The following is a 27,076-nucleotide window of genomic DNA, read 5'->3' as shown; positions in this document are numbered from 1 at the left end:
AATTTTAAATCCTACTAATTTTATTTCTGTGTTTTCAGGGCACTATGTTTACATCGAGGTCAGCACACAAACAAAGGATAATGTCGCCAGATTGAAGTCCGAGTATTTCAAAGACGCCACGCAGTCTGGTTACTGTATGGAATTCTGGTACCACATGTATGGCGAGCACATCGGTAGTCTGAACATCTACACCGAGACGTTTGATGACAGTAAAGAGACGCTGGTGTGGCAGAAGATGGGATCCTTCGGTCCGCAATGGAACCAGGGACAGGTGCACTTCACAGAAACCAAACAATATCAGGTATGGTTAAAACATTTGTTTGGAAATGTACAGGCGTTGGAGCTGGAGGGTCGCTCGCAGGATCCTCATAGTTCCCAAATCCACGCTTTCTGTAGCGGGTTTGTTGTCACCAAAAAATCAAATGAGATTTGGAAGAGCCATTGACTCCTTTTTATGAACTACAGTTGTTATCCCCTGGTGTGCCTTCTGGCTACTACTCTCCCTGGGTCATTCATTGTTGCCCTCCACTGGAGGGCCACATGCCATGGCCCAATTTCATAAAGCTGCTTAAGCACAAAAAAAAGGAGTTAAGCACAACAAAATCATGCTTACCAGAATAAGTTTACCGGCCAAACCATCATGTCACACATACAATTTGCGAGTGGTATTCTGCTCATTTCTGCAGAAATATTTTCTACCTAAGCAGCTCTATGAAATTAGGCCAAGGTGGCCAGATGGACAACTTCAACTATGTGCTGTGTTCTTGGACTTGTTTTTTTATAATTGTGATTAAATACCCAGGGTTGGATTTCACAAAGAGTTAGGACTAGTCTTATCTTGAGTTAGGACGAGTTACTAGTCATAACTTAGGACTAGCTGTACGTTTTTGATATCTCTTAGGACTAGTCCTAACTCTTTGTGAAATCGACCCCTGGAAAGTCTATTAAAGGCTACACTTTTGTATATGATGCATATGAGCTCTTGATATTATGAAGTTTTTTTATTTTTTCTTACCTCAGTATTTTTTCCCCTTGTCCATTTCAACAGGTCCTTCTGGAAGGAACTGCCGGACCGAGCTACATGGGAGACATTTCCATCGATGACATCAAGTTCCATACTGGAATATGTCCACCAGGAGGTAATTTAGCTTGTCCGGAGTGGCGTGGCTTAGTGGTCAAGCGCTCTGGACTCAAGCTCTGGTGTTTCTGACCAGCAGAGTGTAGGTTCGAGTCCTGTTCTTCACTTTGTGTCCATAAGGAAGACACCTAAACACTTTACCCTTATTGCTGTGTCCTTCGGATGTGATGTATTTAAAGGTGTAGGTCCCATGATTTGTGTAAAGTACAGAAAATAACAGAGCACACTTGTGGTTATGAGAAGGGATTACAATATGTGTTCCAGGTTCTTTTTTGTGCATTGCACAACACAAAGGACCCATAGCTTTACATGTACATCCCATCTGAAGGACACAACTTAAAGTGTCTTGCTTAAAGGACACGTGTGTCAAGACACGGACAAGAACCACTCGCTCTCCTGAAACACCAGAATGAGTCCAGTGCCATGACCGCTCGGCCACTATTCATTATAATACAGGTTCATCATAAAACGAGAAAGTCATTCAAAATTGTTTCAATTCAAACTTTCTATTCTTCTTTGCTGTGTTGAATGAAGTGACAACATGGCTTCATATACATTTTAAAAATTGTGGAAAGTTTAATGATTTGTTTGTTTGTTTGTTTGTTTGTTTGTTTGTTTTATTTCCATTTGTACAACAAAAAATACAACAATGATGATTTCAAGTATATAAATACTGTTATAAATTTAAATTAAGTACAAATGGGGGTTGCAGCCAGAGGAGGTAAGACCCTCCTGTAGTGGAGCACCCTAACTGCTATAAAAAAAAAAAAATGAAATGCTGCACTGGTTTCACAAATGACAAGTGTAATATGTTGTCTTTCTTTGCTCTTCAAACAGAGTTGTGCGACTTTGAAAATGGCTTGTGCGGATACACCCAAGACAAAACGGAGCAATTTGATTGGAAACTGCATAAGGGTCACACCCCTAGTTACGGAACGGGACCATCACATGATCACACCTACCAGACGCCAGCTGGTAAGTTTTTGATGTAAACCTTTCAACCTGCCTTTCCCAAAACGCTGACCAAAAGTGGATGTACCTATGCCTACATCTATACAGACTGTGAAGGGGGTAACCCTGTTTCAGCCCCAGGAGTAGGTGGCTCCTAGTGGATGATACCCATGCCTACATCCTTATGGACTGTGAAGGGGGTAGCCCTGTTTCAGCCCCAGGAGTAGGTGGCTCCTAGTGGATGATACCCATGCCTACATCCTTATGGACTGTGAAGGGGGTAACCCTGTTTCAGCCCAATGAGTAGGTGGCTCCTAGTGGATGATACCCATGCCTACATCCTTATGGACTGTGAAGGGGGTAGCCCTGTTTCAGCCCCAGGAGTAGGTGGCTCCTAGTGGATGCTACCCATGCCTACATCCTTATGGACTGTGAAGGGGGTAATCCTGTTTCAGCCCCAGGAGTAGGTGGCTCCTAGTGGATGATACCCATGCCTACATCCTTATGGACTGTGAAGGGGGTAGCCCTGTTTCAGCCCCAGGAGTAGGTGGCTCCTAGTGGATGATACCCATGCCTACATCCTTATGGACTGTGAAGGGGGTAACCCTGTTTCAGCCCAATGAGTAGGTGGCTCCAGGGGATGATACCCATGCCTACATCCTTATGGACTGTGAAGGGGGTAACCCTGTTTCAGCCCCAGGAGTAGGTGGCTCCTAGTGGATGCTACCCATGCCTACATCCTTATGGACTGTGAAGGGGGTAACCCTGTTTCAGCCCCAGGAGTACGTTGCAACCGACAAATCAGTCCAATGTACATGTACGTAGCCCTCATCTTAAAGTGGCTGTCCTGCCTTGTAACATCATCAGTTTCTCATTACAACAGTTTAATCGAATCGCTTGCTATACAGCAGTTAACGGTTGTATGGCTGCTGACTGGCACACCCGAACAAAGATATTGACAAAACAGGGAGACTGCCAATATAGGGCTAGATAGCTCAGTTGGTAGAGCGCTGGCACGTTAATCCGGAGGTCATTGGTTCAAATCCCCTCTAGTCAATTTTACTTTGTTCAACCCCTCATTTGCAGTTTACAGGTTTGCAATGTGGTTTGAACCTTAATTTTAAGACATCATCAAGGATAAGAACTTTCAACTCGGATCTATAAAGCTTGATTCAACCCCAACCATAATTATTATTGGTTTTTTTTTATCACAGGTCACTACATGTATGCTGAGATGTCTTCCCCACAAGTCACTGGTGATAAGACAAGGCTGGACAGCCCCAAGTACTCCAAGACACCCGGTCGATGTCTGCAGTTCTGGTAAGAACTTGGCTAGTCTAATCTAGTTACGTTTTTGATGTTAAGAGCATCAAATTCAGGTTCTGATATTTAAGTCATCAGAGTGTGGGTTCGAATCCCGGTCTTGACACATGTGTCCTTGAACAAGAAACTTTCCTATAATTGCTTCTCTTCACCCAGGGGTATAAATGGGTACCTGTGAGGGTAGAGGTTGATATTGTGTATGAAAAAGCCTTCAGAGTGCCACAGCAACTCGGGCTGAAGTATACCCAGGGAGTTGATAAAGATTAAAGGGATGCTATTGGCCCAGTGACCAGGGCACTGTTGTAAAGCACATTGATAGGGTTGTTGTTAAATGTGCTATATACTCTGACCCGTTTATCCAGCTATGGGGATGGGGCATTTAGTAACATCTCACCCCGCCTCTGGAACTCTCTGCCTCAACATCTAAAGAACACACATGACATCTCTCGATTCCAACATTCTCTCAAAACCCGTCTCTTCAGATTAGCCTCTGCAGATATTGAGTGAAGTTTTCTTCTTGTTCTTTGACCAGCGCCTTTGAATATTTTACAGATTAAGTACACTGTAAAAATGCTGTATTATTATTATCATTATGATTATTATGTATTTGAGATTCCTTGAGCTCTTAATTAATGTTATCCCCATCTTCAGCACCAAAGATGACATCCAGGAAAATGTCTCATGTATGATACGTGTATTATAAGACACACAAAAAGTGTTACTCTCATTTCGAAAATGATCGGAAATTGTCACATGAGCTCCACTTGACCAAAAATGGATAAACTGTCCCAGGTATTTATGACTGTATAACAATTGCATTTGGGGTCAATTTTTGTATTTATTTGTATTTATGTTTATTTGACAGGTACTACAACTATGGCTACAACATCGGCACGTTGAATGTGTACAAGAAAGCGAATGATGTTTACAACCTCATCTTCTCTAGAGACTACGATTCTTGGCAGGAGTGGCATGTCGCTGAGGTCACCGTCGACTCTATATCAGCTTTCCAGGTAAGGGTCCAAACTTGGTTGGTCGGGCATAAAAATAATTATAGTGACCATTTATAATGCGCCGTGTCTGTCTAAAAGACACTCTTGGCGCAAAAGAGATGCAGAAGCAAGTGGGCCTACAATGAGTTACATAGATTTAAGCACAAAAATTGGTTTTTAGATGAGTTTTGAAGCTGGTATAAGTAGTGACGTGTCTTAGATTTGTGGGGAGTTTGTTTGGTAGTGCTGGGCCAGAGTGTGAGAAGAGTCGGACTCCCCATGAGTGGCGTGTTTATTAGTGGATTGCGGCGTGTCTGTCTAAAAGACACTCCTGGCGCAGGAGATATGCAGAAACAAGTGGGCCTATAATGAGTTACATAGGTGAAAATTTAAGCTTAAAATTTAGTTTTTAAATGAGTTTTGAAGTTGGTATAAGTAGTGACTTGTCTGAGATTTGTGGGGAGTTCAATTTATACTGCTCGGTCAGAGTGTGAGAAGGATCGGGCTCCCCATGAGTGGCGTGTTAGTGGAATGTGTAGAAGCTTGGTGTCGGATGATCTGAGCTGCCTGGGTGGTACATGAAGATGGATTATTTCCTCCCCTTCCACCTCTGGGCACTACATGTATGTGGATTGGTTTTCAGTGGGGGAGTTGTGGCCGAGCGGATAAGAACACAACTTAAGCTCTGAAGTTTCTGGCAGAGTGTGGGTTGAGTCTGATTTGTGATACTTGTGTCCTTATGCGAGACACTTAACCATTATTGCTGCGACCTGCGATACTTCACCATGCAACCCACAAATCCCATTGACTAAACAATTGTTTACTTTCAAACTGATCAACAGATAATCTTTGAGGCCGTTCGTGGCACAAGTTGGCAAGGCGACATTGCCATCGACGACATCCGACTGCGGGACGGCGCATGCTTCCCGTTCGGCAGCTGCAACTTTGAAACCGGTGACCTTTGCACCTGGAAGAACGCAGAGTTTAACTTGGACAACTTTGATTGGATAAGGCAGAAGGGAGCTACGCTGTCGTATCAGACTGGGCCGGAAATGGATCACACATTGGGCAGTGAATATGGTAAGTGTACGAAGCCTCCTAAAGGGACAGTTTGGCAAAATATTGAACGGGTAAACCAAAAAAATACTGACATTATTTTGTTCCCTCACAGCCAACCTCCTTTTGGCTCTCCTATTAAAAAAAGACAAGCGGTCTGTTTGAAGCGAATCTGTTACAACTACTTTTATTTCCAGTAGAACCTACGTCTTCATCAAGAGCTCCGCCCCTCGTAAAGAGGGCGACACTGCCTACCTCTTATCAGCATTCTTAAACAAATCTGTTACAACTACTTTTATTTCCATTTTCAGGAACCTACGTCTTCATCGAGAGCTCCGCCCCTCGTAAAGAGGGCGACACTGCCTACCTCTTGTCGGCATTCTTAAACAAATCTGTTACAACAACTTTTATTTCCATCTTCAGGAACCTACGTCTTCATCGAGAGCTCCGCCCCTCGAAAAGAGGGCGACACCGCCTACCTCTTATCGGCATTCTTAAACAAATCTGTTACAACTACTTTTATTTCCATCTTCAGGAACCTACGTCTTCATCGAGAGCTCCGCCCCTCGAAAAGAGGGCGACACCCCCTACCTCTTATCGGCATTCTGAAACAAATCTTTTACAACCACTTTTATTTCCATCTTCAGGAACCTACGTCTTCATCGAGAGCTCCTCCCCTCGTAAAGAGGGCGACACCGCGTACCTCTTATCGGCATTTTTCGAACCCGCCGAGTACTGTTTCGAGTTCTGGTACCACATGTACGGTGGAGACATCGGAACGCTCAGCGTGAAGATCTGGCCGAGTCAGACCATCTTCACAGCCTCTGGGGATAAGGGTGACCAGTGGCGTCTTGCCAGGGTGCATGTCGTGCCGGACAGTAAATTTCCATTTGAGCTGATAGTGTCGGGAGTGGTTGGTACGTCGCATCAGGGAGACATTGCGCTGGATGATTTCGCCATCTCGGACGGAAAATGCCCAGGTAAGACTTTTAAGAAATTGCTTATCCTACCTCTTATAATTTTTTTCAATTTTTCCCACTTGTTTTCAGGACTTTGAATCTGGGACCTCTGGATTAACGTGCCAGTGCTCTACCAACTGAGATAGCCCTAAAGATTGTGACAAAATATTAGGGCTAGTTAGCTCAGTTGGTAGAGCGCCAGCATGTTAATCAGAACGTCACAGGCTTAGAGTCCTGCTTCAAAAACTTCCCAAAACGGTGCTCTTGGTTTAATTGGCTGCATATTGCGCCACGGCACCTCGTGTAACCCATTACATGGTGCTATGTATTGGTCTTGTATTTCAAAAATGTAGCTCCACAATACCTTGCAGGAAAATACTTAAAGACACTGGACACTTTTGATAATTGTCAAAGACCAGTCTTCTCACTTGGTGTATCTCAACATATGCATAAAATAACAAACCTGTGAAAATTTGAGCTCAATTGGTTGTCAAAGTGGCGAGATAATAATGAAAGAAAAAACACCCATGTCACACAAAGTTGTGTGCTTTCAGATGCTTGATTTCAAATTCGTTGAATATTACTTCTTTCGTGAAAACTATGTTACTTCAGAGGGAGCCGTTTCTCACAATGTTTTAGACTATCAACAGCTCTCCATAACTCGTTTCAAAGTGAGGTTTTATGCTAACAATTATTTTGAGTAATTACCAATAATGTCCACTGCCTTATGTTGAAGCGCCGTGAGTGTCACAGAGATGGCAAATAAGAGTGCTATTATTATTATTGTTATTATTTCGTTTGGTCATCAGATCCTGTGCCACCGTGTGTTACGCAGTGCGCCGACGATCCAGCCATGTGCGCTTCAGATTCACAGACTTGTGACTTCATCAACTACTGCAAAGACGGAACAGACGAGAGTCAGTGTGGTAAGTTATGCTAATATATGCAAACATTTGAATATTTGTATTGTCTAAAAATAAATATAAACAGTGCTTAAAGTCAATCTTTGTATATTCTTACATAATTGCTTGTGAAGGTAATCTGCTCTACTAGCCAGGCTTCTAGTAGCCTTGCTCAAGGCAGTCGCATTATTCGCTCTGAAAAGACGCAGCTGTAAACCCACCGCCGTATACCCTGTGCATGGTGTGTGCGATCACATCGAATGACCCACCCGTATACACACTGTCACATCGCACGAATACTGTTCACACAAGTCATCGCACTCGTACACCACTAACCGCATGCGGAGGCCGTCAGGCCGACAGCCTTGTCGGATCTGTATCTTCCCGTTTTAATGTGTTGTATTGAAAAAATTCCAATAGTGGACGAAATTGGGGGGGCTCGAGGATATGCTAGTATGCAGCTCATGAATATGTATATCGTTCGTCAGACCTATCAGACAACACAGGATGTGAGGCAAATGAATTATTCATTTTGACGTCCAATCACGCACTTCCCTTATCACGACCTTTGGACCCTATCATGCGTCCGTGGTGGTGTGTGAGGTAAACATGCCTCGTCTTTCGCGGGCATTATGGTAATGAGCTGACCGTGGGAACTCTTCGCTTATTATAGTAATGAGGTCAGTGGCTTCAACACAGATCCTACAAGGCTGTCGGCCTGACGGCCTCCGCATGCGGATAGTGTACGGGGGCATCGTGTCGTGCGGTGTTACGCACAGTGAATACGGGTGGGTTTTACCCACAGTGAATACGGGTGGGTGTTTATACAGCGGCGGTCTTTTTTCGGAGTGAATAATTCGACTGCCTTGAGCAAGGCTAGGCTTCTAGAGGATGATACCCATGCCTACATCCTTACAGACTGTGAAGGGGTTAAAATAAAATTTAAAAAAAATGTGTCTTTGTAACAGTGTCTCACGTACCCCAAGTAAATCTTGTGAAAATTTAAATGTGATTTTTTTGTTCATCTCAAATATTCCCTGGTAGCCTGTAAATTGCCTCACATGACATGACTCTTCTGTTTGTCCATTTTTTAAATCAGGACACCAGTGCACATTTGAGGCCGATGAGTGTAACTGGAAGAACTACGGCAGCGGGTCCTATGATTGGGTGAGACACAAAGGAGCAACGCCCAATGAGAACACTGGACCAACGTACGATCACACTACACTCACAGACAAAGGTTTGTTACAACTTTTATTTCATTTGTTTTGTACTTGTTTATTTGACAATATATCTATATTTTAAAGCCTTTGGACACTTTTGGTACAGAAACAAAAATAAAGTTCACAGATTTTCTAATAACTTTCAGGGTTCACAGAAGGTTATGGTGAAGACTTCTCTTGAAATATTGTTCCATGAAATGCTTTACATTTTTGAGAAAACATTAAAACAATATCAGTTCTAGATAGCGAGAATTACGGATTTATTTTAAACACATGTCATGACACGGCGAAACGTGCAGAAACAAGGGTGGGGTTTTCCAGTTTTTCCTGACTCCGGTGACCGATGGAGCCTAAAATTTCACAGGTTTGTTATTTGATATTGAAGTTGTGATACACGAAGTGTTGGCCTTGGACAATACTGTTTACCGAAAGTGTCCAATGGCTTTATGATACAAACTGAATTTTGATTTTCAGTTATTTATTGACCCATATTTCTAGTGCCGCATCGCCTTTGTAAAAACATGTCAGAAATGGAGTGATTATGAAGGTGAATTTTGTTTTGGTGTGAGCTAAGAAAAGAGTACAGTTGACTAAAGTTGCCTGTAGTAAGGAAGTGGTTAAATAATTGTTGTTTAATTTGATTTTAAAGACTAATGCATCACATGTTGTACATAATCTACAGGTTACTACATGTACTGTGCGGCAAGTGCAAACACAGGCTCGGGGTGGGCAGAGTTTGAGAGCCCCACCCTCCACAACTCGGCCGCAAGCTGCCAGATGCGTTTCTGGTTCCACATGCAGGGACAAGACATTGGGACTCTACAGGTGTACCTCGCTGAATCGTACTACTTCTTGGTGCCGTTCATTATCTCTGGCGATCAAGGGGACAGGTGGAAGGAAGGCATTGCTCCTATTGGGCGGATCCATGACTCATTCTATGTAAGTTATTGATCGATCAATCAATTCATCAATCGATCGATCAATTAATTGATCAAGCGATCCATCAGCTCTTCATTCAATCAATCAACCAATCTTCTAGACCTACTATTTTTATTACTGATGGCTTTAATTTGTGAGAAAGTTCCACAAGACTGCAGGAGTCTAAAGCTAAAAAGCACAGCGCACTTACAAGCACCTAACCCTACCCCCCCCTCCTGTCCATTTGACAGTCAAAATATTCACAACAGAATTTACACCCATTTTGCAAGGGGTCAATGCGGGTCAATACAGCCATCTGCAGATTTTTCTTTTAAAAAAACATTTAGAAAATAACAAGCAATGTGAGCCATTTCAAAAAAATAAAAATAAAAACTACAAATTTTTTGAGCCAACACTCCTCCCAAAAGAGAATTATACATGGTTGTACTCGCAAGTTTACTAATTACTCTAACACTGTCTAATATAAGTACTTGATGGTTTTGTCTGTTATAGGTAATCATCGAAGCATATCGTAGCTTCACTGTGGAAGGAGATATCGCCATTGATGACATCAGCTTTACTGGTTGCGGTATCCCACGTAAGTCTCCATCAATCATTAGGGACAGGGAAGAGGGTCTGATGTAACAAATGAACAGACATTTATTGGAATAGCTAATTGCATCAAAAGAAGATATTTTATAGATAACCAGAAATAGGTTTCTGTCTTTAAATTCACTGACTGAAACACTTTAAGAGAGCTTAAGTAACCAGATAAAGTTTGTCAACACATTTGGATTGATTTTGTTCAAGGTTTTTAAAAGATTTCTGTAATCAGTTTTGGTTGATTTATAAAATTCGTCAATTTGAAACAAAGCCTGTATGAACCTACATTTCAGTTATGTTTTGGTTGAACACCTCCGTCAACTTGCTGGTTGGACCGAAAATGCGGAAGTGCTTTACCAATAACCGAAGCTCAAACATCAGGTTTTAAAACCACCCCTACTGTCTGTAAAATTTGAAGTATATTAGTTTTGACTTTGTTGATTTTTTTTAGAGCCATCGCCTGGCAGTTGTAGAGACACTGAGTTCCGCTGTGCTAGCACGGCTTGTATTGATAACAGTCGTATCTGTGACTTCAGCGATGATTGCGGAGATCTCTCGGATGAAGCATTGACTGTCTGCAGTAAGTCATTTTTTTATTTTTATTTTTATTTGTTTTCATAGGTGTGATCACTGGCTATACAACAGTTACAGGTTGACTGGCACCCTGAATAAAGATGTTGGACAAAATAGGGAGAGCGCCAATACTAAGGCTACATAATACTATCATATACATGTACATGTAGCTTAGATGGTAAAGCACCGGACCATTTTTCAGTAGGTCGTTTGTTCAAATCCTGCTCTAGTCAATCTGTCTATGTTCAACCCATTTTTCAACAAGGTCAACAAGGTCCTTAAGCCAATCCTGTGTAATGCCTTCAGGGGATTGGTCACACAAAATACCAACACTGTCTAACTATTTTGTCAGCTCTACCAATCATGTTTTATACATGTGTGTAGTTAGGACCTTCAAAGGGTCTGTGTAACTTTTGAAGGACAAAAAACACAATGTCCACAGATTTACACTAAACTTACACAGTTTGATGATAATGATGGTAGAAAGCTTCCCTGAAAATATTACGTGTTGAGGTGCTGTAGTTTTTGGGAAATGATTAAACAATGTCATGAAAATAATTTTTGTCTCATGAGACGAAAATTATTTTAATAATTTACAGACGTATTTTCATGACATTGTTTTACTCATTTGTCAAAAACTACAGCACCTCATCAGTAAGTAATATTTGAAGGGAAGCTTTCCACTATCATTATCTTCAAACCCTGTAATAATGTAAATCTATGGACATTTTGAAAAGGTACCAAAATCCTTTAAGCTTGACTTTCCATCGACCAAACCATAATGTATAATATGTATTCACAGATTCTGACAGTGCGCGTTACACCCGCTGCGACTTTGAATCCAGCTTCTGTGATTGGACACCGGTTGAGAACAGTGCCTTTAAGTGGTCAAGGACCAGTGGATCGACGGAGGATGGATACGCTACTGGACCACTGAGGGATCATACAACCAATACAAATCAAGGTATGTAAACTTAATAATTGATTTTATTTAATGGTTCATTCTTTAAGTGCAAAATATATATTGGGTCGGTAAAAAGTAATGATCCTCTGTTTCTATGGAAATGATCAGGATGTCGTTGAATATGCTACAAAACTATGTGGCACACACTTTTTTCAACGTATGGCTGTATTCCATCCGCTTGACTGAGCTCCTGAATTTGATATGTTCAAAGACAAAAAACAAAAACAAGTTTGCCTCAAGGCATTTTTAAACCAACATATCTCAGAGCAGAAATTTGATTAGCTCTTATTTTGTTGTCACTTGTGCTTTAAAAATTAATATTTTAAATATACTCAACAACTAGGAGAAAATTGCTGTTAAAATTTATTTCTTTTTTTGGTACCACTCTGTAGAATGAATTTTAAAATTTTTGTACTACCCTGACCAGAAACAAGTTTCTGTCGTAAAATTCCCTGTTGAAAGGAAATGTCTTTTTTATCAATAACATTCTAGGAAGTTTCATCTACATTGATTCCAGTTCGGCCAAGTTGAACGATCGAGCTCGTTTGGCGTTCGCTCCTCTGCAGCCTGTACCAGCTGGTCAAACCTGTGAGGTAGGTATACATATATAATAAATATAATTAATTAATTAATTAAAAAAATATAAGCAAAATAGCTTTAAAAGTTTTACAGGCAAAAAGGGTTCATGAACACCATGAAACAATGAAGGCAGTAAAAACAATGCAACTTTGGTACAAGAAAGGTAATTACAGCAAATATAGACACGGATGTAGATGGATTTAAAAATGAAACTTGAGAGTAAAATAAAAAATATGGCAGCCCACATGAAGAGCGCCCTCCATATATGCGTATGTCTCACGTTAAGCTTTGATTGTGGGTACCAGCCACTACACCAACAGCTGTATATTAAGTGCGTCTCACCAAATATGTTTTTACGGTCATTGAATTTTGGATTACTTGCCAAAGCAAGCCTCTACCCTTAACGTCTGTTGACTTTGGATGACTGTGTCTCATACATGTAGTTATCTTGTCGTTCATCGAAATTTAAACCAAATATAATTTTTCTTTTCTCAGCTTCGGTTGTGGTTCTACATGTACGGTCACGATATCAACACAGTACGTGTGAAATCCTGGACAGAGACAAACGGAATTGAGACGACGCACTACACTCGCACTGGTCACTCTGGAGATTACTGGGAAAGAATTGATGTCAAATTCACATTCACAACACCATTCCAGGTATGAGTAGGTCAAAGGTTATATTCATAATATCTGCATAATTAGGCGCTTCAAAGTCCTGTCGAAACAAATTATATTGAATTAAGTACATGAAGAGTTTGACGTCTGAAACAGATTAGATAATTAAACTGTCAGTTTGCAAAAGCATATCGTAAAAGAAATGTTTTAAAAATGACTTGCGCTACCAAAGTGGTCCTGTAGCATGCACTGCAGTTGGTTGCCTCCAAGTTGCCTGCAAAAGTTGCCTCGTACAGTTACTATTATTATTACTTGCAGGTGATCTTAGAAGGAGTTGCAGGAGACGGTCCATATGGAGACATTGCAATTGATGACACCTCTTTCACTCCGACTTGTAAACTGTTCACCGGTAAGTGTCTCTTGACTCCCGCTTATCAAAACAGGTTTTTGTCATTCTGTGCCTTCAGTCCCTCCTCCTTGGTTCGATTCCCAATTCGGAAGAGCCTTTAAATTACAACTTCGGTCTGGGGCCAACCGCTTAAAGCACTATAACTAGCTAAGCAAAACAGAATAATGCTTAACAGAAACAGGTCACTGTCCAAATGTCCATGTTAATGCACCATTTTTAACTGGTATAACTAATAACACACCTCCAGAAGAAAAGTTACTCACAAGGTTCAATTACCCATAAAGTCTACATATTCTACTTCATACATGTACACCATGAGTGCGTTTTGGCGACCCCAACCAAAAACTGTTTCGGTTGTTGGTCTTCGGTTCTGCTGTTCAGACTGAACGATAACCGAGTTGTGAGCTTGGTTACCGTTTTGGTTATGACGTCAGAAACAGTTTTTGGTTGGGGTCACCAAAACGTACTCCATGACATAAGGTTTATCATGATGCAGAACCGCAATGCATTATGGGTAGGCAGAGGGGACATTCGACGACCCTGTTGTATGTTGTCATGCATGAAGTGCGTACGCATGACCTACATATCTCTGTGGGTTCAACAGCCCCCTCTTTTGATATTTTGCTCTTTGCAATAAACAAACAATTTAAGTCTTACTCACACTCACACTCAAAGATTGTTCTTTTAAGAACAATCTTTGAGTGTGAGTAAGACTTTAACTACACAGTTTAAAACTGACCCAGAGAAGTTCAAACTTCTTTTTCTCATTGTCAAATTATTTATTTATTTCAAGAACCTTCCCGTCTAGGTTCAACACCCCCCTCTTTTGATATTTTGGTATTTGCGATGAACCTTATGTAACAATTTAAGTCTTACTCACACTCAAAGATTGTTCTTAACTTCCTTTCCTCATTTTGTCAAATTATTTATTTATTTCAGGAACCTTCCCGTCTAGGTTCAACACCCCCCTCTTTTGATATTTTGGTATTTGCGATGAACCTTATGTAACAATTTAAGTCTTACTCACACTCAAAGATTGTTCTTAACTTCCTTTCCTCATTTTGTCAAATGGTTTATTTATGCAGGAACCTTCCCTTCAAGGCCTTATGTTCCAACAGCTGGTCCCTGTGGTGTCGATAAATGGCAGTGTACATCCCAGCCTGATGATGACCAGTACTGTATCCCTACTAGCAAACTCTGCGATTGGGTCTCGGATTGTCCGAACGGAGAGGACGAGAAAGATTGCGGTGAGTTTCACATGATTTAAAGACACTGGACACTATTGGTAATTTTCAAAGACTAGTCTTCTCACTAGGTGTATCTCATCATATGAATAGAATAACAAACCTGGGAAAGTTTGAGCTCAATCGATCGTCGAAGTTGCGAGATATTAACAAATGAAAAAGATACTGTTGTCGCACAAAGTTGTGTGCTTTCAGATGCTTGATTTTGAGACCTCAAATTCTAAATCTGAGGTCTTAAAATCAAATTCGTGGAAAATTACTTCCTTATCGAAAACGAGGGAGCTGTTTCTCACAATGTTTAGCACTATCAACCTCTCCCCATTACTCATAATCAAGAAAGGCTTTATGATAATAGATATTTTGAGTAATTACCAATAGTGTCCACTGCCTTATTGGACTCATCAAACCAACAACTTCCAACAAGCTGGTGCTCTACGAACTGAGCTATCTAGCCCTTTTTGGCAGTCTCCCCATTAATCAATATCTTTGTTCAGGGGTGCCAGTCAGAAGCCATACAACCGTTAACTGCCATGCCGAGATTGTAAAAAAAGTCTTCTACACGGATTAAGAGTGACCCAGAGACTCCTTTAACTTTTAACCCAGAGAAAAGTTGACCAAGTTAAAGCATAAATTCTGTTAAAGGAACTTGTTGCCTTGGATCGGTCGAGTTGGTCTTTGAAAAGCGTTTGTAAGTGTTTTTTATAAAATGCATATAGGTAGAAAGATGTTGTAAAAGTAGAATACAATGATCCACACAAACATGCCTCGAAATTGCACGGTTTTCCTTTTACATCGTCAACTATTACGGTCGGCCATTTATGGGAGTCAAATTTTCGACTCCCATAAATGGCCGACCGTGTTAGTTCGCAAAGTAAAACCACACAATTTCGAGGCAAACTTGTGTGGATCATTGTATTCTACTTTTAAAACATCTTTCCAACCATATGCATTTTATAAAAAAAAACGGTTACAAATGCTTTTTATAGACCAACTCGTCCGATCCAAGGCAACGTGTTCCTTTAAAACTGACCCAGAGAAACATAAAACTCAGTTCCATAGTAACCGAGATTGGTGGGTTATCCCCCGTCCTTGCCAGGGTTAAATTGTACCAGGATTAAGACAGTTTTAGATTCGTAAGTCCAGATAATTGGCACTACTTAAAAGAGATTTTCTCATGGTGTTATCGCAAACCTCTCTTAGCTACACTTCAACCATGCAAAGTTTGAAATCCTACTTAAGTGTAAGTGTTTTTTATTTTCTGATGCTTACAGGTCCGTGTGACTTTGAAGACAAGAAGAAGTGTGGTTACATGGATGTCAGCTCTGGACTGTGGTCCTGGTGGAGACACAAGGGATCTACTGGGGAGATACCAGAGGCTGATCACAACGGACAAACAGGTGAGTAATCTGGTACTCGGACTCCCTTCACTTTACTCTCATTAAAATATCCTCACATGTGACAGTATTTATTAACAGGGACCAGATTTATTTTCCCTGCCAGCCTTGGTTTAGTTACATTGGGCTGACTTGACTAAGTTAAGTAGTAAATTGTAACTTGATCGGGAAGACTTGAGACTTGACCTTAAAGGCGTAAATCTTAACTAAAGACTTGCCCTGAAAAATTGGAGACTTGAGACTTGTGCCAAAGACTTAAGACTTTATCTGAAAGACTTGAGACTTGACCTGATCGAGGCTTGCCCTGAAACACATAAGACATGACTGGAGAGTTGCCTTAAAGGCTGGACACTTTTTTTCTGAAAGAGGTGACCCGAAAGACTTAAGACTTGACCTGCAAGACTTGACTTGAGGCTTGTGCTGAAAGACATGAGACTAGACCTGAAAGACTTGATGACAACTCTGTTCCACCAGAGGATCTGGCTTAACTTGTCCACCAAAATTTTACTTTTCTAAATTGCAGGAGTCTTTATGAAGGTCGGATACGGAAATGGTATCTTCAACAGTCCAGCCATCATTGAAAGTCCACTTCTTGGCCCCACCAGTGCCCAGTGCACACTGAAGTTCTGGTTTGTTGATTATGTGAGTATCACTTTCGGCTTCGGCTTAATAAGGTTGCCTGTATTGTGTTCATGATCAAGCAAGGCTTTCTGGGAAATCACTGGGAAGTTAGTGCATTCTGCTCTACCACTCAGGTTTTTAGTTGATAATTTGGGGGGGGGGGCTAATCATCCTTACTCGCAGCTAAGAGCTGAATTGCAAAGGACGCGGCTACAACGTGTTCGAGAAGCAGGCATGCAAGGGCGTCTTTGGCAGCCAGCCACATCAACCCATTATGACCATGGAGCACAGCCAAGATCGAAAGTGTTTGATTTTTCCCGAGGGAAGAAAACCGGATGGTCTGGAAAACCCTCGTGGCACAGCAGAGAACCAACGCACAACTCAACTCGCATATGGCCCCGGCCGGGAAACGAACCAGGGTCACCTTGGTGAGTGGCGAGCGCTTTACGCACACGCTAACCATGCCACATAGTTGATGACACCCATGCCTACATCCCTCGAGACTGTGATGAGGGTAACCCTGTTTCAGCCCAATGAGTAGGTGGCAGCGTGACCCCAGTGACGGATAGTTTGGGTCGACAGCCCAAATCGGTTAAGTGTAGCCCCCACCTTGAAATAGCTGTCCGGCCTTATGATGTTAGGCGATCTCTCACTTAAAGCCATTGGACCCTTTCGGTAAACAGTATTGTCCAAAGCGCCCACTTCGTGTATCACAACTTTTATATAAAATAACAAACCTGTGAACATTTAGGCTCAAGCAGACATCGGAGTCGGGAGAAAATAACGGGAAATCCACCCTTGTATCTGCACGTTTTTGCTGTGTCATGACATGAGTATAAAATAAATCCGTAATTCTCAATATCGAGAGTTTATATTGTTTTACTGTTTTCTCAAAAAGTAAAGCATTTCATGGAATAATATTTCAAGAGAAGTCTTTCACCATTACCTTCTGTAAACCCTGTAAGTTATTTGTAAATCTGTGAACTTTTTTTTTTTCTTTTCCCTGTACCGAAAGGGTCCAATGGCTTTAAAGAAACAATAAGAAGATAACATGGTTGTCTGTTGTTACACTGATACACAAAGTGTGTGTTGTGCTTGCTCCAACATGTCCAATGTGTACTTATTCCTTGATTTGTTTTTTCCTAGATGCTCTCTGGTGATCAGTTGACGGTCAAAACCCTTGACCCTTAGAAGCCATTCGATGCAGCCGATCTATTTTGTGTATTTACCAATAGTGTCCAGTGCCTTTAATCATTGATTTGTTTTTTCCTAGATGCTCTCCGGTGGTCAGTTGACGGTCAGAGCCCTTGACCCTGAGAAGCCATCCGATGCAGCTGATCTATGGTACCCCATTGGGGATGGGAAGGACACCAAATGGATACAAGCGGTCATCAATCTAGGCCGCAGGAAGTCACCATTCAGGGTGAATCAAATCAGCCGCTAGTTTCTGCTTAAATTTTTGTTTAGAAAATGGAATTAGCTGTTGAAAGTATCTTGCTCAAGGACACCCGTGCAAACGACGTGGAATCAAACTCACAATTAGCTAAACAAAAAACACCAAGGGTTTAATCTAGTTTTCTGAACTACTTGGCCACGACACGCTATGCAGGCATAGTTTTGAATAGTCATATAAGAAACAGCAAACACCCATACACAGTTTTGACTAATTGTGTCTCTTGGCACAATGGTACTCTCACCGCTCTGTGAACCCCGGTTTAGTCTTTCATGTCAGTTCTGCCTGATGGCGTGGGTTTTCGCCTTTTGAGGTTTTCCTCCCACATCCTGTTTTTGGCGCTAATAGTGATTTTGGATGTGTAATAAATAAATAATTATTGTAGTAAGGCCAAATAAAAAAAATACCAGTTGATCGTCCCCGCCCGCACCCTTTTTGGGGGCCTCATCTTTGTTTTACTATTAATACTAATTTTCGAATTTGTAATAATAAAAAAAAAAAAAAGGTCTAGCCTAGGAGCTTGATGCTCTCTAACTTTATGCTCTCTGACACTTGTAACCGTCTGTTTCATAAAACAATATCAGTGAATGCCTACCAGCAAATCTTTGTAGTGTTATCCGACCCTGTTAGTGTTAGTGTTAACACAGGTCCTCACGCAACTAATAGGTATAAATAAGTTTGCAGTTGATTCAAACTGAAGAATTAGTGGACTGTTTGATTTGAAATACTTAGCGGCCATCTTGAAAAAAAAAAAGTAAATAGTAAATAGTAAGGCCCTCATCCTCCTCTTTTTTGAAAATTCCGGACGATTAATTGGTATTTTTCGTTATTTGGCCTAATGCTATGACCACCAATAAGTTCTAGGACCTCCATTTACTTTTACAACCTTTAATAATCTTACTCTTCAGATTCAAGTAGAAGCAGAGGCCACAGATGGCGACTCCGTTGCGTTTGACGACGTCACATTTGAGAACTGCCAACTGGACCAGAGTTATCCTTGCGAGGTTGTCTGCCCGAACAAAATCTGCATCCCTGAATCTCGCTTGTGCGATTACTCAGACGATTGTGGGGACGGCTTTGATGAACAAAACTGCGGTAGGAGAGGAAAACAAAATATTAGGCCGTATTCGAATTGGCGGCTTCGGCTACGGCTAGTCATCATGCATTGAAGTATAGGACGCCCTTAGCAACTTCCCTGGCAACGTAGCTGCAGCCGTAGCTGCCAATTCGGATATGGCCTTACCTTTATTCTCCAGAAGATGGTCAGGGCAAAGTGATTAAAACGCAAGAAGAACAAACCGGCTCAACCCAGAGACACTATTACTCACAAAAGAGATTTTTACCAGGGCCCAATTTCATAGAGCTGCTAAGCACACAAGTTTGCTTAGCATGAAATTTCTTCCATGGTAAAAACAGGTTTACCAACCAAATTTACATTTGTTGCATATTGCTTGTTACTGGTATTTAGCTGTTGTTTGCTTATCCTGAAAATCACATGGGCATTTGGTTGGTAATCCTATTGTTTATCAAGGAAGAAATTTCATGCTCAGCAAATTTTTGTGCTTAGCAGCTCTATGAAATTGGGCCCTGGTGTCAACGCAGATCTTACTTTCTTAGTATTTTTTCCACCATGCAAAGCCTCAAGTCTTATCGGAATTTTATTAAGCCTTCCTAATTATTGTAAAAAGTATATTACCTTTGTATTTTTTTCATCGCTTAATTTTAGTTAAAACACTAAGCAAGAGACACTTAATAGATGTTAAATTCGCTTCGGGGAAAATATGCAAATAATGTATGCATTTGAGTGTGTTCTCACAAAATATAATCACAAGGTGAAATCGAGACTTATCCCAAAGGTAGCCAGTGAGTTAATAATTTGTTTTCAATCAACCATTATATTCATATAATAGATGTTAAATTTGCATCAGGGATAAAGAATATTAATTTTGGTTTTTACCTATTCACCGATGTGTGTTAGCACTGTTTACTAAGTACTTTCCTGAGTCCGGTGAAAAAATATCACAGGCATGTTACTCGGGTGGGATTCGAACCCACGACCCTTGCATTTCTAGAGCAGTGTCTTACCAACTAGACTACCGAGGTTGCCCGGTAGCTAGTCAGGACAGTCAGGTACGGACTGAAAACCCAATCCATGTACATGAAGTGTCCCCGGGGTGATTCTAACCGGGGTTTACCAACTAGACTACCGAGGTTGCTCGGTAGCTAGAGGCAGTTCGAATCCTATGTTTTGGCAGCGGGCACCGCAACAATATAATAGATGTTAAGTTTGCATCGGGGATAAAGAATATTAATTTTGGTTTTTAACACCCATCCGTGTATGGGTAAAAACCAAAATTAACATCATACTCATATTGATATTTCTAATTGATAATCTCCTGTTTTTCACTCAGCAGATGCCTACGTAGAAAGATGTGATTTCGAGTCTGGAATGTGCAACTACAAACAGTCCACAACAGATGATCTTGACTGGGTGTTGGACAAAGGAACCCAGACTGGGTTCCCTGATCACACCACTAACACCCTACAAGGTATAAGGATAGTCGCCCACTTCATTACATTAATTTCCCATTAGCCAATATCTCTGAGTTTTACTCGCCGGTAAGTGTAACTACAAACATATCACAGCAGACGATCTGGACTGGGTGTTGGACAAAGGAACCCAGACCGGGTTCCCTGATCACACCACTAACACCCTACAAGGTATAAGGATTGACCTTTATCACGCTGTCATCATCTTGGTCATGTTCCCTTTTCCAAAAACAGTAATGAATGCTAACATTCATTGCGCAAATAGGCACCAGACTATTATTTCGTCAGTTTGGCTACAATGAGTTGGAAAAGAGTAAAATCAAGATGGCCATACTATGATAAAGGTCTATAGTCGCCCACTTCATTACATTAATTTCCCATAAAAGCCAAAATCTCTGAATTTTACTCGCCGGTTTTACTGTGACTCCTCCGCTGTCCTCAATAAGAAGTATCATATTGCCAAGAGTCGTTGTCTGGCCTGTAGGCCTACTTCTGTGACTTGGCCGTGTTGAGAGAAATAAACCACAAGGGACTGGTAAATTTTAAGTAACTTTGGGTTGGACAGAGAGTAGGGTTTCAAACTTTGCATGGTGGTATACTTAAGAGAGGGTTGCGTTAACACTATGTGAATATCTATTTTGAGTAGTGTTGGTTTTGAAATCCGGTTCCGGTTCTCTCAGAACCAACACTTTTCAAAATAGATATTACATGGCGTTACCCAAACCTCTCTTAGTTGAACAAAGAAAAATTTACTAAAGCAGAGTTAGAACCTTTAGCCTCCGGATTAGAATGCTGGCTCAAAACTCATGTTGGAAAGATTTCTGGAGTTAACATTTTTGTTATACTTTTGTTTCCAGGAAGCTTTGCTTACGTTGCTGATAAGGTGGATGGTAAGCTGGCTCAGCTCAACAGTGTAGTTTTCATGAAGCCACCAATGGATGGATCTTGCATTGTAAGTTAAAACAATCTTTGAAATATCAGTCTTTCACTGGCCAAAACAATGTTATACCCAAACCAAATCTTGAAGTGAGATGCATGTTTTAAAGGGCACATTTTCTTCGTATTAAGTGTGTTACGTGCGCCTAATTCATTACAATGTCAAAAAGGAACTAAGGCACGACAGAGACATGAGACAAGGAAGAGTGAAACCTAACCAGCGATTATATGAAATTTTAGTTTTGGTTTTTACCCATACACCGATGTGTGTTAGCACTGTATACTCGGTACTTTCCCGAGTCCTGTGAAAAAATTTCAAAGGCATGTTACCTGGGTGGGATTCGAACCCACGACCCTTGCAATTCTAGAACAGTGTCTTACCAACTAGACTACCGAGGCTGCCCGGTAGCTAGAGGCAGTTCGAATCTTATGCTGTGGCAGGGGCTATGAAATTAATATACTTTTTTACAGCATTTGTCATTCCACTTTCTTCAGTTTCGAAAACGTCTGGTTTGTGAAACCAATGACTCATACATGTAGAAAAGGGAACATAATCACTATACTAGCCAAGTACCGAATTGAGAGAAATCAAAGACGGAAGTTTCAGCTCTAGATGTGGGAGGAAAACCCCAGAGATTTATTTCAGGAAAAACCCAAGCAGTCGGGTGCGGACTGAAAACCCAACCCATATACATGAAGTGTCCACGGCGTGATTCTAACCGGGGTCCAAGAGGTAGACGGCGAGGAAAGTTACCACAATGTCAACTCAACCACCCAAGGTTGGAAACATTTTAAAATATGTAACTCTTTTTTTTTTTTCTTGTCAAGGTGCGATTCTGGTACAGGATGTACGGAAAGGGAGTCAACATGTTGAAGGTTCGAGCCCGTTTCTCAACTCTGGATGAACCGACGACTGTCTTCAAAGTAGAAGAGGTAACTCAAGACGGATGGATACGAGCGGAGCAGGACATCAAGATAGGAGCCAAGTTTCAGGTCAGTCATAACAGTGTTTCTTGGAAAATTAAATCTTTTATAAGTTAAAACTCTTTCAGTGCCTGATTTTTTGTGTGTTTTGAACCTAAAATCCCCAGCTCTTTGAGGTTTTTTCTACAAGAGAAAAAAATATTTTACACACATGTGGAAACATTTGAAATTTTTTGAATTTTTGTTTACAGATTTGCAAACTTAAGAGCATTATATGCATGGAGATAAAAGAGTAGTGAGTCAGTCTTAAATGTCCATTTAAAACCTTGGAGGGGTCTTGGCTGTGTGATAAAAGACCTTGCAGTCCTTTATCGCATGGCCACAACCCTGCTGGTTTTAACGTTTTAGATCTCGTTGCCTACTCTTTTATTTGCTTTTTAATAAACGAACCTGCAAGAGATAATATTTAACTGACACACGAAGAAACTCAACCTTCATTCATATTTTATTTCATATCCCAGGCTGTATTTGAGGTGACCTCATCCAGTACAGTACCTCCTGGTGAGAACATTGCTATCGATGACATCTCCTTCACTAAAGCCTGCCAAGTCGACCCTACGAACTCCCTCCCTGATCATGCAGTACCAACAAGTAAGTTCACTGATATAAGCTTGGGCGATATCACGATATTATCGAATATCGCGATATTAATTTGGAAACGATTTCGCTATCGGATCGATTTGGCTTTAATCGATATATCGTGATATCGATTAAATATCTCAATATCACACTGTATTTCCTTGCTGAGACATCTTGCACCCCATAGGTTTGGAGTAAAACCAGAAAAATAGGTCATTAGAACACCTCTCTTTTGCTATGACTGTCTCCTCTACAACTTTCACTTGGAGTTTGAAGACTGGTGATGTCAAATTTAATTAATCGCGATTATATCGAATATCGCGATATATCGTGAATAAAATAAATCGATATCGCCCAAGCTTAAACTGATAAACGTGTATCCTAAAGTGCATATGATTTACTTTTTTGATAAAGTTATAAACCACATGCGAAACTGTGGCGGTCTCTCTATTTTGCCAATATATTATTTGTTTGGGGGTGCCAGTCAAAAGCCATTCAACCTCTAACTGCCATATAGCCAGGGATCACACCCAAGTTTATTGTACGACCTGGGAAGCAGCAACCAAGAGATCACCCTTAAAGCCATTGGAACCTTTCGGTACAGAACAAAAAATAAATAATTTACAGGGTTTACAGAAGGTAATGGTGAAAGACTTCTCTTGAAATATCAGTCCATGAAATGCTTTACTTTTTGAGAAAGCAGTAAAACAATATTAATTCTCGTTAGCAAGAATTACGGATTTATTTTAAACACATGTCATGACACAGTGAAACGCGCGGAAAAAGAGTGGGTTTTCCCGTTATTTTCTCCCGACTCCGATGACCGATTTAGCCTAAATTTTCACAGGTTTTTTGTTTTATATATAAGTTGTGATACACGAAGTGTGGGACTTGGACAATACTGTTTACCGAAAATGTATAATGGCTTTAAGGAAATACAACTCAATTTCAAATGTCAAATTATAAACCACAAGGGAAACTGATTGGGTAAAATGTTGTTCTAATGTTTACTTTCTTTTAATACTTGACCATCTCATTGAATTACAGCTCATCCCGATTGTGAAGAGAACCAATTCCGATGTGACAACGGAGCCTGTATAGGTCATGACCTCTACTGTAACTTCGTTCATGACTGCACGGATGGGTCCGATGAAAAAGATTGTTGTAAGTATTGATATTAATTGGAACATTAAAGGAACACGTTGCCTTGGATTTGTCGAGTTGGTCTGTGAGTTGGTCTGTGAAAATATGCCCTCTCAACTTTGTAACTGATTCTCGGTTAACTTTGTATTTGCTGAGCATCTCTCACTAAGATTTCTGACTTTGAAATGTTTTCCAGCGGCTGTTTGTAACTTTGAGGATCAAACATCATGCAGTTGGAGACAGTTCGGTGACGTCAGCTTGAAGTTCCACAATGAGAGTCAATCCAGTGACTTTGGTGGCCCTGTCAACGACCACACAGCTCTCAACAGACCTGGTAAGTCTGACTTTGAATCAGTATTTGATTATTCAAAGACCCCAGTCATCTCCTCCAACCACCCCCCCCCCCCTCCACTTATCTCCCCTTCCCTCCCCATTTCCTTCCAAACAAACATTTTATCCTGAAGACGAGCAGAGTATGCTGTCCACTTCAGGGACTGCCTTACCTGTTAAACCTACAATTGCATATTTGCCCTACGCATAGGCTTTCATTCTTTTTTACTTTTTTTTTTCATTCTTAGTTATTACATGGTACCGGCAAGTTCACTATTATTTCTAGTTTATTCTTTCACATTTTTAGCCTTCAAGAAAGACTCCTCTTAGGGTCAAAACGTCAGGCAATAGACCGATCCACTAAGCTCCACCCCATTGCAAATTGACCAATCACAACGCAACGAAGGTCTGACACTAAGGTCCGACGTGCGTGCGCGTATGCTTGGCGCACGCTGTAGAGTTGTGCAGAAAGCATAGAGCTACATGTATATGTCAGAAAGGCATTGGAGAGAACCACGCGTTCTTGCTCACACGTGCGTCAGAGGCAGAGCCTACTGGATCGGTCTATTATACCATACATTTAGGTACTGTGGGTTAGTAAGCAGTTTGCAAAAACTAATTCTATTTTCTCCTTCCAAACACCTACAGGTGTCTACATGTACATTGACGGCACCATCTCACAGAAAACCCAGAAGGCCAAGATGGTTTCTGAGACCTACCATCTCGCCGGCACGGGTTGCAAGTTCCGAATGTACTACTACATGTTTGGACCAAAGTATGGTGAGATTTCAATCTCGATCAAGTATGGCTTGACGCAACGTCTGCTCGCCAAACTGTCTGATAATGTCGGTCAGTACAATAATTGGAATCTACAGCAGGCGGATATTCCAAGTTGCCTCAACGACTTCCAGGTATAGTGGTCATTTTGAGAAAATGATATTAAAAGTGATAACAAAATTGTAATAATATTTTTAATAAAATTGCAACAATATTATTAGGTTTTACATGTTTTATCTATACAGTAAGGGTGTCGTGGACGACATTATTATTAGACCAAGCGCCAGAGCACTCTCGTGGATACCGTCGCTATACATGTAGAAGAGTCATCATCATTATTATATTTTTGTTTTTTGTAGTTACTCCTTGAGTTTGAAGACACTTCCGACACCCCACAGTCCGGTTTTGCCATCGACGATCTCCGCTTTGATAACTGTGGATACGAGTTATCAGTCTTAGATTCCTGTCCACCTCAGCATGAGAAATGTACATCTAACCACTGCTATCCGTCATCAGCAAAATGTGATTTCCAAAATGATTGCTGCGACGGATCGGACGAGGCTGATACTGTTTGTGGTAAGATTTTATTTTACTTATATATTTATGATTCTTTTCCTTTTATTTATTTATCAGTGTATAGTTGTCATGTCAGTATCTGGGCTCGATTTCACAAAGCATGAAGATTCATTGTAGGATGAGTTGTCAGTAAAACCATTTGTGATTTGTATTTTGACATCACACTTTCATTAGCAACTACGATTAATTTGCAATTAAAGGAACATTACAGAATTGCTTTTTTGTTAACAAAACAGTTGTTGGCAGTAAGCACTTTATGTAATCTGTCATATACATAAACTGACACACCTATAGAAGTTTGAGATCGATCAGCCATCTGGGTCACAAGAGAAAAGTGAAAAACCGATTACAAATTTTGTATTGCATCGATGTCAAAAAAAATGGGGAAAAAAACGCTCACTGAGCGATAAACTAGATTATTTATTTTTCATCAAATATAACATTTCAGACAGAAATATTTCAAGGGGTGTTTTCTATTATCATCATCATTAGATCGTGTAAGTTTTATGTAAATCTGTGATCTTCACGATTTTTGTTTCTTACCAAATCTGTAACATTCCTTTAAGATTAACTATAGCTCTTTGTGAAATCAGCCCCTGGTCATGAAACTTGAGCAAGACACCTAACCATATTTACTCTTTTCTTTTGTGGCAATTCTATGTTCTGATGTGTAATTGCAGGCCTTAAAGGAACACGTTGCCTTGGATCGGTCGAGTTGGTCTTTGAAAAGCGTTCTGTAACTGTTTGTTATAAAATATATACGGGTAAAAAGATGTTGTAAAAGTAGAATACAATGGTCTTCACAAATATGCCTCGAAATTGCGTGGTTTTCTTTTTACCTCGTCGACTAACACGGTCGGCCATTTATGGGAGTTAAATTTTTGACTCCCATTGGCCGACCGTGTTAGTTCGCAAAGTAAAAGGAAAACCACGCAATTTTGAGTGATACTTGTGTGGATCATTATATTCCACTTTTAAAACATCTTTCCAACCATATGCATTACATAACCAAAAATTTCAAACGCTTTTTATAGACCAACTCGTCCGATCTAAGGCAACGTGCTCCTTTAAACTTTGCTCTTGAAGGGGCACAGCAATTGTCCTCTAGTAAGGGGCACTTCAATGGGGAAAATGTGAATTTGTATTGGAACCTTGCAAAGGGCACAACCATGACCACAGCAAAAGCACAGGGCACCACCACAATAGACCGATCCAGTAGGCTCCGCCAACGGAGCAAGAACACGTGGGGCTCTCCAATGCCTTTATGCAACAACTCTGCTG

General features: G+C 40.8%; 1 protein-coding gene across 1 annotated transcript in view; it reads left to right on the top strand.

Moving 5' to 3' along the window:
• The window catches only part of LOC139942556 (MAM and LDL-receptor class A domain-containing protein 1-like), a 112,769-nt gene that overhangs the window by 55,527 nt on the left and 30,166 nt on the right, over positions 1–27,076 (top strand). The window contains exons 68-96 of the mRNA XM_071939397.1: positions 39–301; positions 1,049–1,139; positions 1,976–2,113; positions 3,304–3,409; positions 4,278–4,425; positions 5,247–5,484; positions 6,108–6,440; positions 7,229–7,345; positions 8,421–8,561; positions 9,227–9,483; positions 9,976–10,060; positions 10,517–10,645; positions 11,441–11,602; positions 12,095–12,195; positions 12,677–12,841; positions 13,118–13,208; positions 14,294–14,455; positions 15,724–15,849; positions 16,370–16,488; positions 17,741–17,890; positions 18,829–19,015; positions 20,335–20,469; positions 21,328–21,422; positions 22,235–22,399; positions 22,852–22,981; positions 24,017–24,133; positions 24,309–24,446; positions 25,091–25,353; positions 25,579–25,795. Of these exons, the coding sequence (XP_071795498.1) occupies positions 39–301; positions 1,049–1,139; positions 1,976–2,113; positions 3,304–3,409; positions 4,278–4,425; positions 5,247–5,484; positions 6,108–6,440; positions 7,229–7,345; positions 8,421–8,561; positions 9,227–9,483; positions 9,976–10,060; positions 10,517–10,645; positions 11,441–11,602; positions 12,095–12,195; positions 12,677–12,841; positions 13,118–13,208; positions 14,294–14,455; positions 15,724–15,849; positions 16,370–16,488; positions 17,741–17,890; positions 18,829–19,015; positions 20,335–20,469; positions 21,328–21,422; positions 22,235–22,399; positions 22,852–22,981; positions 24,017–24,133; positions 24,309–24,446; positions 25,091–25,353; positions 25,579–25,795 (4,569 nt within the window). The remainder of the gene's footprint in view (positions 1–38; positions 302–1,048; positions 1,140–1,975; positions 2,114–3,303; positions 3,410–4,277; positions 4,426–5,246; positions 5,485–6,107; positions 6,441–7,228; positions 7,346–8,420; positions 8,562–9,226; positions 9,484–9,975; positions 10,061–10,516; positions 10,646–11,440; positions 11,603–12,094; positions 12,196–12,676; positions 12,842–13,117; positions 13,209–14,293; positions 14,456–15,723; positions 15,850–16,369; positions 16,489–17,740; positions 17,891–18,828; positions 19,016–20,334; positions 20,470–21,327; positions 21,423–22,234; positions 22,400–22,851; positions 22,982–24,016; positions 24,134–24,308; positions 24,447–25,090; positions 25,354–25,578; positions 25,796–27,076) is intronic.

The sequence above is a fragment of the Asterias amurensis genome, chromosome 10 (genome assembly GCF_032118995.1).
Source record: "Asterias amurensis chromosome 10, ASM3211899v1".
In the NCBI taxonomy this organism is placed as follows: Eukaryota; Metazoa; Echinodermata; class Asteroidea; order Forcipulatida; family Asteriidae; genus Asterias; species Asterias amurensis.
This window is presented reverse-complemented; position numbering and strand designations above follow the sequence as displayed.